Genomic DNA, 13,602 nt, shown 5'->3' with positions numbered 1-13,602 from the left:
TCCATGGCCCAACTGCTGGGGGTTAACCTGCACCGCACCACAGCGTACCATCCGCAGGCGAACGGCCTGGTGGAGCGCTTCCACCGCCAGCTCAAGGCCGCTCTGAAGGCCCGGCTCGTTGGCCCGGACTGGGTTGACGACTGTCCTTTTGTTTTCCTGCGTCGGGATGCCCACCGGACACCCCTTCAGCGGCCTTATGAGGGTCCATTCAAAGTGCTTGAGTGGGGCTCTGCCACCTTCGTGTTGGACATGGGGGGTCGTCCTGAGACGGTCTCTCTTTCGCGGCTGAAGCCGGCGCACGTGGACGTTAGCCAGCCGGTTCTACTGGCGCAGCCTCGCCCTCGGGGTCGTCCCGCGTCCCGGCCCTTACCCCCGGAGTTCCCGCGGGTGCCTTCCCCTGGCGGGGTGGTTCCGGTTCCTGCGCCCGCCGTGGCGCGCACGCAGGCTGGCCATTTTGTCCGTCCCCCTGTCCGTTTCGTGCCTTCGGTTCTTGGGGGGGGGGGTCCTGTGGCGGCGCCCGGGGGCTAGGCCACTCCCTTGGTCATTCCACTCGGCACTCAGTGGACGGGAGGGATTAGGTCACTTCCTGGGTCAGTTCCCTTGGGTCAGGTGGTCTGGGACTATAAAAGGTTTTGGGTGTGTCGACTCACGAGTTCTTGAGTGCGGTGTTTGTGTGCCTTGCGAAATAAAGTATATCTACTACTCACCTGGCGTCTGGCCTGATTTCCGCGGTGACCGCACCCACTACAATACCTTAGATCTGCCAGCAGTCTCCTGTGCAATCTCAACTGTAGATTCTTATCCTCTGACATATCTAGAGACCACCTGTACTCCAGAGTCTCCCGTGTAGGTTTCCCTCCAGGCTCTCTTCTAGATTAAACTGTATTAAGATAACTGCTTTGATATTATTTTCATGAATGATGGTATTGTTTTCATAAACACGGCAAGCTTGCTCTTTTACTGCTGCTTGGACGCTTGCGGTTCTTAGTTATCTGAAAGGAGAAAAGCGCAATGATGAGTAATAACGAGGGCAGTGAAGAAAGGTTATAGGTGAAAACTATCTGCAGTTTGTTAAGGGATTATGGGACGAGTGGGAAAGAGTATAACAAAGAAGGATTAGAATGAGATACCATTTTACTGCATCATTTCAACCCTTGACTCACTGCAGCCTCACTGATTTCTACCGTGTCCATTTGGATACGGTACAAATGCAGATGTTCACTATTGCTTAACTTCTGTTGCTTCCAATTAGGCACTATTCTGTTTGAGAAATGAGGGCAAAATGCTAGTGAATGTCTTGAAATGTGTTTGCATGAATGTGTCTGTCATTCACTCTCTGGGAGTGTATGCAAGCCATATAAAGTGGGTTTGAGTGTTATACAGTGCCCTCCATAATGTTAGAGACAAAGACCCATCATTTATTTATTTGCCTCTGTACTCCACAATTTGAGATTTGTAATAGAAAAAAAATCACGTGGTAAAAGTGTATGTTGTCAGATTTTAATAAAGGCAATTTTTATACATTTTGGTTTCACCATGTAGAAATTACAGCAGTGTTTATACACAGTCCCCCCATTTCAGGGCACGATAATGTTTGGGACACAGCAATGTCATGTAAATGAAAGTAGTGATGTTTAATATTTTGTTGCATATCCTTTGCATGCAATGACTGCTTGAAGTCTGTGATTCATGGACAACACCAGTTGCTGGGTGTCTTCTCTGGTGATGCTCTGCCAGGCCTGTATTGCAGCCATTTTTAGCTTATGCTTGTTTTGGGGGCTAGTCCCCTTCAGTTTTCTCTTCAGCATATAAAAGCCATGCTCAATTGGGTTCAGATCGGGTGATTGACTTGGCCACTCAAGAATTGACCATTTTTAGCTTTGAAAAACTCCTTTGTTGCTTGAGCAGTATGTTTGGGATCATTGTCTTGCTGTGGAATGAACTGCCAGCCAATGAGTTTTGAGGCATTTGTTTGAACTTGAGCAGATAGGATGTGTCTACACTTCAGAATTCATTATGCTACTACCATCAGCAGTTGTATCATCGATGAAGATAAATGAGCCAGTACCTTCAGCAGTCATACATGTCCAGGCCATAACATCCCGACCATCGTGTTTCACAGATGAGGTGGTATGCTTTGGATCTTGGGCACTTCCTTCTCTCCTCCATACTTTGCTCTTGCCATCACTCTGATATGTTAATCTTCGTCTCATCTGTCCACAAGACCCTTTTCCAGAACTGTGGTTGCTCTTTTAAGTACTTGGCAAACTGTAACCTGGCCATCCTATTTTTGCAGCTAACCAGTGGTTTGCATCTTGCAGTGTAGCCTCTGTATTTCTGTTCATGAAGTCTTCAGTGGACAATGATCATTGACAAATCCCCACACCTGACTCCTGAAGAATGTTTCTGATCAGTCGGACAGGTGTTTGGCGATTTTTCTTTATTATTAGAGAGAATTCTCCTGTCATCAGCTGTGGAGGTCTTCCTTGGCCTGCCAGTCCCTTTGCGATTAGTAAGCTCACCAGTTCTCTCTTGTTAATGATGTTCCAAACAGTTGATTTTGGCAAGCCTAAGGTTTGGCTGATGTCTCTTAACAGTTTTATTCTTGTTTCTCAGTCTCATAATGGCTTCTTGACATTCATTGGCACAACTTTCGTCCTCATGTTAATAAACAGCAATAAAAGTTTCCAAATGTGATGGAAAGACTGGAGGAAGGACTAGGTCCAGATAGCTCTCTTACACCTGCATTAAGGAGGCAATTAAACACACCTGAGCAATTACAAACACCCGTGAGGCCATGTGTCCCAAACATTATGGTGCCTTGAAATGGGGGGGACTATGCATAAACACTGCTGTAATTTCTACATGGTGAAAGCAAAATGTATAAAAATGGCCTTTATTAAAATCTGACAACGTGCTCTTTAACCACATGTGATTTTTTTTCTATTACAAATCTCAAATTATGAAGTACAGAGGGAAATAAATAAATGATGGGCGTTTGTCCCAAACATTGTAGTGGGGATTCAGAAAGGGTGAAGTAACACTTAATATTTGAGTCCAAATTGAGAGAGATTGGTGCTAAGCGGATGACAAGCGTGTGGTGGTGGTGCATGCAGTGGGTTATAATATTTGCAGACTTTTTCCATTGACCTTGATCACAAAAGTGTCTGAACTTCAGGCACATCAAAGACGTACTCCAAAGACGTACAGGTATGTAGGTTAATTGGCTGGGTAAATGTTAAAAGAAAAATTGTCCCTAGTGGGTGTAGGATAGTGTTAATGTACGGGGATCGCTGGGCGGCACGGACTTGGTGGGCCGAAAAGGCCTGTTTCCGGCTGTATATATATGATATGATGATCATCATCTGTACCTTTTTGTGGCTTGAGTCCTGGTATTGAAAATCAGAAACTGCTCGCCGAGAAACTCAGTTAATATTCCCTGTTAAATGTATTTTTGTTTTGAGTGGCATTTATGCAGTCCTGTAAAATAGCTTCATAAGGCTAGCATAACATTCTTGGAAATATCTGGTGCTGCATGCACTCTTTATATTATCCTTGATCCAATGACTTGATTGCAATGGTCGAGTGTCTGTGATAGATATGTTAGTCCAAAAGATTACAGATTGTGAAGGTATACACTTCCATTGTTGCTAACAGTCCACCTTGCCTCATCTCATGGATGTCTAGTTTTAAACTGTCAGCATTTATTAAGCTTCTGTAATGAATGGCTATGGAATTAAATCAGTGTTATTTTCAATTTTGGGCCAGTGTACTGATTATAATGACCTGTTTCTTTTTCATTTATTGTTGCCCAAGATAATTTGTTCAAAGAATTGTGGTATTTTTGCAAAATATGGCTCATCTTTTTTACACAATGGGTGGTAGGTATATGGAACGAGCTGCTTGAGGAGGTAGTTGTGTTTTAAAAAAACACTTCACCAAGTATATGGACAGGATAGGTTTAGAGGATATGGGCCAAACACACACAGGTTGGAGTAGTGTAGATGGGGCATGTTGGTTAGTGTGGGCAAGTTAGGCCGAAGGGTTTGTTTCCATGACTCCCAAATCTTTGTCTACTAAAATTTAATCCATTCACTAGAGAGCAGGTTTGTATGCTTAGAACCTTGGAAACTAAAGTGTTCGCGTGCAACTACAAAATATTTTCAAGTGTTTATGATTATATGGCAACTAATTTTTTTTTGCATTTCCACTGTATTTAGTTGGAATATAATTAAGGTTGATTTGAAAATTTCTTTTAACGTCTGATTTGTTTTCTTGTTTCAAGGCGAAACTGAAGTAGTGGCAGAAAATGAATATCAGAATGGTCATGCCATAACTAGCATGCTCGATCAAGGGAATGTTGGCCGATTGTCTCGGGAAAAGATGGTGTATATGGCAGTTAAAGACCCATCTCAGGAAGATGACATTAGTAAGAAATTCTACGTACAGTTTCTTTATTCTGTTCGTTGAAAGGAGGGCTGTGATTTATTAGGAAAGTAACTGCAGATGCTGGTACAAATCGAAGGTATCACAAAATGCTGGAGTAACTCAGCGGGTCAGACAACATCTCGAGAGAAGGAATGGGTGACGTTTCAGGTCGAGACCCTTCTTCAGACTGATGTCAGGAGGGGCGGGACAAAGAAAGGATATTGGTGGTGACAGGAAGACAGTGGGAGAACTGGGAAGAGAGGGACAGAGGAGCTATCTAAAGTTAGAGAAGTCAATGTTCATACTGCTGGGCTGTAAGCTGCCCAAGCGAAATATGAGGTGCTGTTCCTCCAATTTGTGGTGGGCCTCACTATGACACTGGAGGAGGCCCATGACAGAAAGGTCAGAATGGGAGGGGGAGTTGAAGTGCTCAGCCACCGAGAGATCAGGTTGGTTTAGGCGGACTGAGCAAAGGTGTTGAGGGAAACGATCGCTGAGCCTGCATTTGGTCTCGCCAATGTAGAGAAGTTGACATCTGGGAGTCAGTGGGTTTGTAGTAGAACCCACTCACTAGTAGCCCTCCACTCACTCTGCAACAACCCCAACTTAGTCATCAAACCCGCTGACAAGGGAGGTGCCGTGGTAGTCTGGCGTGTTGACCTCTACTGGACCGAGGACAGACAACAACTCTCAGGCACCTCCTCCTACTTATCCTTGGACCATGACCCTACCGACGAGCACCAGACCTTAATCACTAGCACTATCACTGATCTCACCAATTCTGGCGCTCTGTCCTCAAATGCCTCCAACCTTATCATTCCCCAGCCCCGCACAGCCCGATTTTACCTTCTCCCTAAAATCCACAAACAGAACTGTCCTGGCAGACCCATTGTTTCTGCCTGTTCATGTCCCACCGATTTAATTTCCACATACCTCGACTCCATCCTATCCCCCCCTGGTCAAATCCCTCCCCACCTATGTCCAAGACGCCTCACATGCTCTCCGTCTCCTCAATAACTTCCGGTTTCCAGACCCCCACTGCCTCATCTTTTGCATGGATGTCCAGTCACTCTACACCTCCATCCCCCACAGGGATGGTCTTGAAGCCTTCCATTTCTTCCTCGACCGTAGAACCAGCCAATCTCCATCTACTAACACTCTCCTCCGCCTAGCAGAGCTGTTTCTTACCCTCAACATCTTCTCCTTTAACTCCTCCCACTTCCTCCAAACCCGAGTCGTAGCTATGGGCACTCGCATGGGCCCTAGCTGTGCCTGCCTCTTTGTCGGGCACGTCGAACAATCCCTGTTCAGACCTCCCAACCCTTCCGAATTTGGTGGAAAGTTTCCGCTTTCTTATTTCATTTCCGCCATTGGGGAGGAGTGGGGGGTGGGGGGGACATGGACTGTTGTGATTTGCTGTTGAAGACCACTGGGGAAAGTATGTCTTCAATGAAATTAGGTATGTGCATTTTTAAATGAAACTCTTTCTTCATAACAGTCATACATTTTGTGTAAGGAAAAAGCAAAATAGAGAAAACAAAACAAAACATATTTTTCTTTGTGTTGTAAAAAGTATTTCTGTTCAATAATCTTTCTATAAATAGTAGAATATACTCATGATAGGCCTGACATTGTACATGTAGTCCAATAACTACAGACTGTTGGAAATAATAGTCGTTTTTCACACATGAATGTAGCGCAACGCATACGCGCATTTGGTGTGCATACTTTCTTTGCTGAAAAGTTGAATTACGCGCCATATTATGAATTTTGATGTAAAATTCTGAATTTTGGATATCAAAATTCTGAATTTGTAAAATCAAATGTTGGGAGGTTCCAGACGTCCAAATGTTCCAGACGTACACTGGCCTCATCCCCGAACTCTACCTCTGCTACATTGACGACTGCATTGGTGCTGCCTCTTGTATCCGTGCAGAACTCACTGACTTCATACATTTCACCACTAATTTTCATCCTGCTCTTAAATATACTTGGACCATCTCCAACATCTCCCTACCTTTTCTGGATCTCACCATCTCCATCACAGGAGACAGACTCGTGACCGACATCTACTACAAACCCACTGACTCCCACAGCTATCTGGACTACACTTCTTCCCACCATGTCTCCTGCAAAAACTCTATCCCCCTACTCCCACCATGTCTCCTGCAAAAACTCTATCCCCCTACTCCCAATTCCTCCGTCCAAGCCGCATCTGCACCCAGGATGAGGTGTTTCACACTAGGACATCAGAGATGTCCTCATTCTTTAGGAAACGGGGCTTCCCATCTTCTATTATAGATGAGGCTCTCACTAGGGCCTCCTCTATATCCCGCTTGTGCTAGCAGAGATATTAAGTTTCCCAGAACTGAATTTGTGAAAGAAGCCCAAACCAATCTGGTTAGTCAAAGATATAATGGATCTTTGCAGAGATATAATTATCAGCATCTACTGGGGGAAGATTTTAGCAATTACAAAATCTAATTGATTATATGTGAAATTATCTTGCATATAAGAAAAGGGCACGTGTAACTTCAACAGTCTGAAGAAGGGTCTCGACCCGAAATGTCACTTCTCCATGTTCTCCAGGAATGCTGGAGAATGACTTGCTGAGTGACTCCAGCATTTTGTCTTTTTTTATTTAAAGCAACAGTTCCTTGTTTCTTCACATATAACAATCATTTCCTTAAATTATTAATTTTAATTTCCTGCTAAGTAAGAACACTTGCTTGTTACCATTGTGTCAAATATTCAGATGCAGAGCTCTCCCTACGTATTGTGACTATATAGCATCTATCCAAAAGCATTATTTAACTGTACTAGCATGCCATCTATCATCAAATTAAGCTATGTTTTTTGCTAAATATAGTAGATTTTGAGGGAGTGGAATGTAATAATTTTATTTAAATGTAAATTTAATTCTTCAATTAACTATTTCAAAAACTGAAAAACCTAATTTATATTTTATGCAGATTGTGCTGATATTGCTGATGAAGTTTATATGGAGGTCATTGTTGGGGATGAGGAAGCAGCAACAGTGCATGAGACACAGATTGAGAATTCTGGCATCAATAAAGCCTTTGTACCTGTTGCATGGGCTGCTGCATATGGTAGGGGCTGTGATTTACGTTTAATGTTTAAGATTGAGATTGAATATTTTCTACTGTGTGTCCGTGCAGTTTAAGAAATCTAAAAAGATAAGTGGACCGAAAGTATTTTGTAATTCATTAGAAAACCATGTAATGCAAAGGAATACAGGTATAAAACCGCCATGTAAGAAAGAAGAAAAGATGTATAGTGAACTTGCTGTAACTGCTTAACTTTTTCAATGGAGAAAGTAATTGAACCTTTGTGAATGGAAACAAAAAAGCATAAGTTTCAAAATAAAAATTTATGGCAGGAAAGATGTCAAAAGATAATCTTTCTTTGACCTATCTGAATTCTTTTAAGAGGTGTAAAGTGTCACCAATGTGGATTTCTAAAAGTCTTTCAATATGTAAGACTAATGAATGTCAAGAGCATGGGGAGTCAAAGGAATAATAGTACAAATATTAGCTCTCTTCTGTGGAGCAGGGGTGAATTGTGACTTTTTAATGAGGCAGCGGGAACAAGCGGGGCCACCAAGGATCTTGGAGTCACACGGCCCGAAACAGGTCTTTCACCCTTCCATGTCCATGCCGACCATCAAGTACTCCTTCATATGAATCCTACAATAGTTCATTTTTATTCTCCCCACATTGAAATAAATTCCTCTCACCAACACACTAGGGGCAATTTACAGTGGCTAATTACCCTCTCAACCAAAACATCTGTGGGATATGGGAGGAGACTGAAGAACCCAAAGGAAACCCAAGCCCTATTATTCCTACAGCTGTCTGTGACCTCCTTACATATTTATTGTTCTAATTCCCATTGCCTGTAGTACAATCCCATCAGTGATCACCCCCTTCTTATTCCTAAATTCTACCTGTACAAAGGAGGAATGGAGAATAATTTTATAAGGTGTAAGTTTCAAAGAAGCAGTTTTTTACTGCTCCGAGTGCAAGTAGTATACAAAAGGGAGGGAGCTATAGCAGAACTGAGGGTATAAGCCGAAAATGCTGCTGCAAGCAAGATTTTCATCATACCCGTACTTCGCTTTACATGGGCAACACGTTTTGACTTGGCTCGACTTGACAGCTGTTTTGAGAATGGCTGCTGTGATGTGGGGTGTGTATGCTGAGGTGGAAGTGCTGAGGCTTTATTTTGATGGGCTTCAGCGAGGAGGTTGAGCACTGGTAAGATTAAAAGTAAGATCATCCCTTTTCCCTGTAACTTTGGTAGCTTAGTGCCTGGGCGGCACAGTGACACAGTGGTAGAGTTGCTGACTGTACGGAGTTTGTACGTTCTCCCTGTAGCCGCGTGGGTTTTCTCCGGGTGCTACGGTTTCCTCCCAAAGTCGTACGGGTTTATAATTGAATTGGCTTGTTTGTAGGTTAATTGGCTTCAGTTCAAATTTAATTGTCCCTAGTGTATAGGATAGTATTATTGTACGGGGTGATTGCTGGTCAGCAGGGACTCGGTGGGCCCTGTTACCGCATTGCATCTCTAAAGTCTAAAGTTAAGGCAGTTGTATGTTCCTGTAAATTGTGGTCTCTGGTAACTATATCAAAGGGAAGTATGTCCAGCTGCAACTGCTTACTGACCACATCGAACAGTTGGACTTGCTATTCCTGCTAGGTACCTTTTCAATCAACTTTAGCCAGCTCCTCCCTCGTGCCTCTGTTGTCCCCTGTATTCAACAGTAATACCGGCAAATCTGATTTCATCTACTCACTCTCAAATTGCAGGTTGATTTTTATCATATTATGGCCATTACTTCCAAGGGATTCCTTTACCTTAAGCTCCCTAATCAAATCCGGTTTGTTACACAATACCAAATACAGAATTGCCTTTTCCCTAGGAGGGTCGACTACAAGCTGCTCTATGAACCCATCTCTTAGGCACTCTACAAATTCCTTCTCTTGGGATTCAGTACCAACCTGATTTTCCAAGTCTATCTGCACAGAAGTAGGCATATCTGATTTGAGTTTTTTGAAGATGTGACCTAAAAGGTAGATGAGGGCAGAGCTGTAGATGTATATATGGATTTCAGCAATGCTTTTGACAAGATTCTGCACAGTATGCTGCCCTGAAAAGCTAGACTGCATGGGGTCCAAGGAGAGATAGCTGACTGGATAGAAAATTGGCTTTATGGAAGAAGCATAAGGGGATGGACAGGTACATGTATAGGATATGTTTAGAGTGATATGGGCCAAACGCTGGCAGGTGGGACTAGTGTAGATGAGGCATGTTGGTCAGCATAGGAATGTTGGGCCAAAGGGCCTGTAACCATGCTGTATGACTCAGTATGTCAGGTATAGGCATCTGGGATCAAGCAAGTTTCTTCAGGGAGAATACGAGATATAGAACGACACCTGAAAGAATACAGGGGGCATAAAGGGCTTATGCAATACCATGGCAGAGAAGGTGATGAAGAATCCTAAAGGATTCTAAGATCCTAAAGGATCCAAAGTGGAAGAAATATTCTAAGGGGAGTAGGAGGCAACTGTGGCTGACAAGGGAAGTTAGGGATGGAATAAAACTAAAAGAAAAGATGTATAACACAGCAAAGAGTAGCGGGAAGCTCATTGAGTAATGAGGAAGGGTTAGTTAGCAGTCTTGTTGTGCGAGGCCCCTTGGGCAAGAGTGATCATAATATGGTAGAGTTCTTCATTAGGATGGAGAGTGACAAAGTCGATACAGAAACAAGTGTTCTGAACTTAAAGAAAGGTAACTTTGAGGGTATGAGGCGTGAATTGTCCAAGATAGACTGGCGATTGATGCTGAAAGGGTTGACGGTGGACATGCAATGGAAGGCATTTAAAGGTCGCATGGATGAACTACAACAAGTGTTCATCCCAGTTTGGCAAAAGAACAAACCAGGAAAGGTAGTGCATCCGTGGCTAACAAGGGAAATCAAGGATAGTATTAAAACAAAAGATGAAGCATACAGATTAGCCAGAAAAAGTAGCATACCAGAGGACTGGGAGAAATTCAGAGTCCAGCAGAGGAGGACAAAGGGCTTAATTAGGAAAGGGAAAATAGATTATGAGGGAAAACTGGCAAGGAACATAAAAACAGACTGCAAAAGCTTTTATAGATATGTCAAGAGGAAAAGATTAGTTAAGGCAAATGTAGGTCCCTTGCAGTCGGAAACAGGTGAATTTATCATAGGGAACAAGGAGATGGCAGACCAATTGAACAAATACTTTGGTTCTGTCTTCACTAAGGAAGACATAAACCGTCTGCCGGAAATAGCGGGGGACCGGGGGTCTAATGAGATGGAGGAACTGAGGGAAATCCAGGTTAGTCGGGAAGTGGTGTTAGGTAAATTAAATGGATTAAAGGCAGATAAATCCCCAGGGCCAGATAGGCTGCATCCCAGAGTGCTTAAGGAAGTAGCCTCAGAAATAGTGGATGCATTAGTGATAATTTTTCAAAACTCTTTAGATTCTGAAGTAGTTCCTGAGGACTGGAGGGTAGCTAATGTAACCCCACTTTTTAAAAAGGGAGGGAGAGAGAAAACGGGGAATTATAGACCAGTTAGCCTAACATCGGTAGTGGGGGAAATGCTAGAGTCAGTTATTAAAGATGTGATAGCATTACATTTGGAAAGTGGTGATATCATCGGACAAAGTCAGCATGGATTTACCAAAGGCAAATCATGTCTGACGAATCTTATAGAATTTTTCGAGGATGTAACTAGTAGAGTGGATAAGGGAGAACCAGTCGATGTGTTATATCTGGACTTTCAGAAGGCCTTCGACAAGGTCCCACATAGGAGATTGGTGTACAAACTTAAAGCACACGGTATTGAGGGTTCAGTGTTGAGGTGGATAGAAAATTGGTTGGCGGACAGGAAGCAAAGAGTAGGAATAAACGGGTCCTTTTCGGAATGGCAGGCAGTGACTAGTGGGGTACCGCAAGGCTCAGTGCTGGGACCCCAGTTATTTACAGTGTATATTAATGATTTGGACGAGGGAATTGAATGCAACATCTCTAAGTTTGCGGATGACACGAAGCTGGGTGGCAGTGTTAGCTGCGAGGAGGATGCTAGGAGGCTGCAGAGTGACTTGGATAGATTAGGCGAGTGGGCAAATGCATGGCAGATGCAATATAATGTGGATAAATGTGAGGTTATCCACTTTGGCGGCAAGAACAGGAAAGCAGAGTATTACCTGAATGGTGACCGATTGGGAGAAGGGGAGATGCAACGGGACCTGGGTGTCATGGTGCACCAGTCATTGAAAGCAAGCATGCAGGTGCAGCAGGCAGTGAAGAAAGCGAATGGTATGTTGGCATTCACAGCAAGATGATTTGAGTTTAGGAGCAGGGAGGTTCTGCTGCAGTTGTACAGGGCCTTGGTGAGACCGCACCTGAAGTATTGTGTGCAGTTTTGGTCTCCTAACCTGAGGAAAGACGTTCTTGCCTTAGAGGGCGTACAGAGAAGGTTCACCAGATTGATCCCTGTGATGGCGGGACTTACATATGAGGAAAGACTGGATAGACTGGGCTTGTACTCGCTGGAATTTAGAAGACTGAGGGGGGATCTTATAGAAACATATAAAATTCTTAAGGGGTTGGAGAGGCTAGATGCGGGAAGATTGTTCCCGATTTTGGGGGAGTCCATAACCAGGGGTCACAGCTTAAGGATAAGGGGGAAGTCTTTTAGGACCGAGATGAGAAAACATTTCTTCACACAGAGAGTGGTGAGTCTGTGGAATTCTCTGCCACAGAAGGTAGTTGAGGCCAGTTCATTGGCTATATTTAAGAGGGAGTTAGATGTGGCCCTTTTTGCTAAAGGGATCAGGGGGTATGGAGAGAAGGCAGGTACAGGCTACTGAGCTGAATGATCAGCCATGATCATATTGAATGGCGGTGCAGGCTCGAAGGGCCGAATGGCCTACTCCTGCACCTATTTTCTATGTTTCTAAGCCAGAGGATTGGGAAACTTTCATAGGACAACAGAAGGCAACAAAACGGGCAACACGGGCTGAAAAGATGAAGTACGAGGGGAAGCTGGCCAAGAATATAAAGAAGGAAGAAAAAGCTTCTTTAGATATGTTAAGAGAAAAAGAGTAGCAAAGTCAAATGTGGGTCCCTTGAAGGCAGACACGGGTGAAATTATATATAGAGATTTATTCACAAAATGCTGGAGTAACTCAGCAGGTCAGGCAGCATCTCGGGAGAGAAGGAATGGGTGACGTTTCGGGTCGAGACCCTTCTTCAGACTGATGTCAGGGGGGCGGGACAAAGGAAGGATATAGGTGGAGACAGGAAGATAGAGGGAGATCTGGGAAGGAGGAGGGGAAGAGAGGGACAGAGGAGTTATCTAAAGTTGGAGAAGTCGATGTTCATACCACTGGGCTGCAAACTGCCCAGGCAAAATATGAGGTGCTGTTCCTCCAATTTCCGGTGGGCCTCACTATGGCACTGGAGGAGGCCCATGACAGAAAGGTCAGACTGGGAATGGGAGGAGGAGTTGAAGTGCTCGGCCACCGGGAGATCAGTTTGGTTAATGCGGACCGAGTGCAGGTGTTCAGCGAAGCGATCGCCGAGCCTGCGCTTGGTTTCGCCGATGTAAATAAGTTGACATCTAGAGCAGCGGATGTAATAGATGAGGTTGGAGGAGGTGCAGGTGAACCTTTGTCTCACCTGGAAAGACTGTTTGGGTCCTTGGATGGAGTTGAGGGGGGAGGTAAAGGGACAGGTGTTGCATCTCGTGCGGTTGCAGGTGAAATTATTATGGGTAACAAGGAAATGGCAGAAGAGCTGAACAGATATTTGGGATCTGTCTTCACTAAGGAAGACACAAACAATCTCCCAGATGTACTAGAGGACAGAGGATCTAGGAGGGTAGAGAAACTGAAAGAAATTTGCATTAGGTGAGAAATAGTATTGGGTAGACTGATGGGACTGAAGGTTGATAAATCCCCAGGGCCTGATGGTCTGCATCCCAGGGTACTCGGGGAGGTGGCTCTAGAAATAGTGGATGCATTGGTGATCATTTTCCAATGTTCAATAGATTCAGGATCAGTTCCTGTGGATTGGAGGATGGCTAATGTTATCCTACTTTTCAAGAAAGGAGCGAGA

The 13,602-nt window shown here is 44.0% G+C and overlaps 1 protein-coding gene across 3 annotated transcripts in view; it reads left to right on the top strand.

Moving 5' to 3' along the window:
* Nucleotides 1-13,602, top strand: part of znf711 (zinc finger protein 711) — a 59,246-nt gene that overhangs the window by 37,973 nt on the left and 7,671 nt on the right. For all 3 annotated transcript variants that reach the window (XM_078412312.1, XM_078412311.1, XM_078412313.1), the window contains 2 exons: nt 4,286-4,429; nt 7,401-7,538. In XM_078412312.1, the coding sequence (XP_078268438.1) occupies nt 4,286-4,429; nt 7,401-7,538 (282 nt within the window). The remainder of the gene's footprint in view (nt 1-4,285; nt 4,430-7,400; nt 7,539-13,602) is intronic.

The sequence above is a fragment of the Rhinoraja longicauda genome, chromosome 15 (genome assembly GCF_053455715.1).
Source record: "Rhinoraja longicauda isolate Sanriku21f chromosome 15, sRhiLon1.1, whole genome shotgun sequence".
Lineage (NCBI taxonomy): Eukaryota > Metazoa > Chordata > Chondrichthyes > Rajiformes > Arhynchobatidae > Rhinoraja > Rhinoraja longicauda.
Note: the sequence above shows the minus strand (reverse complement) of the source record. Positions and strands in the feature narration are given on the sequence as shown.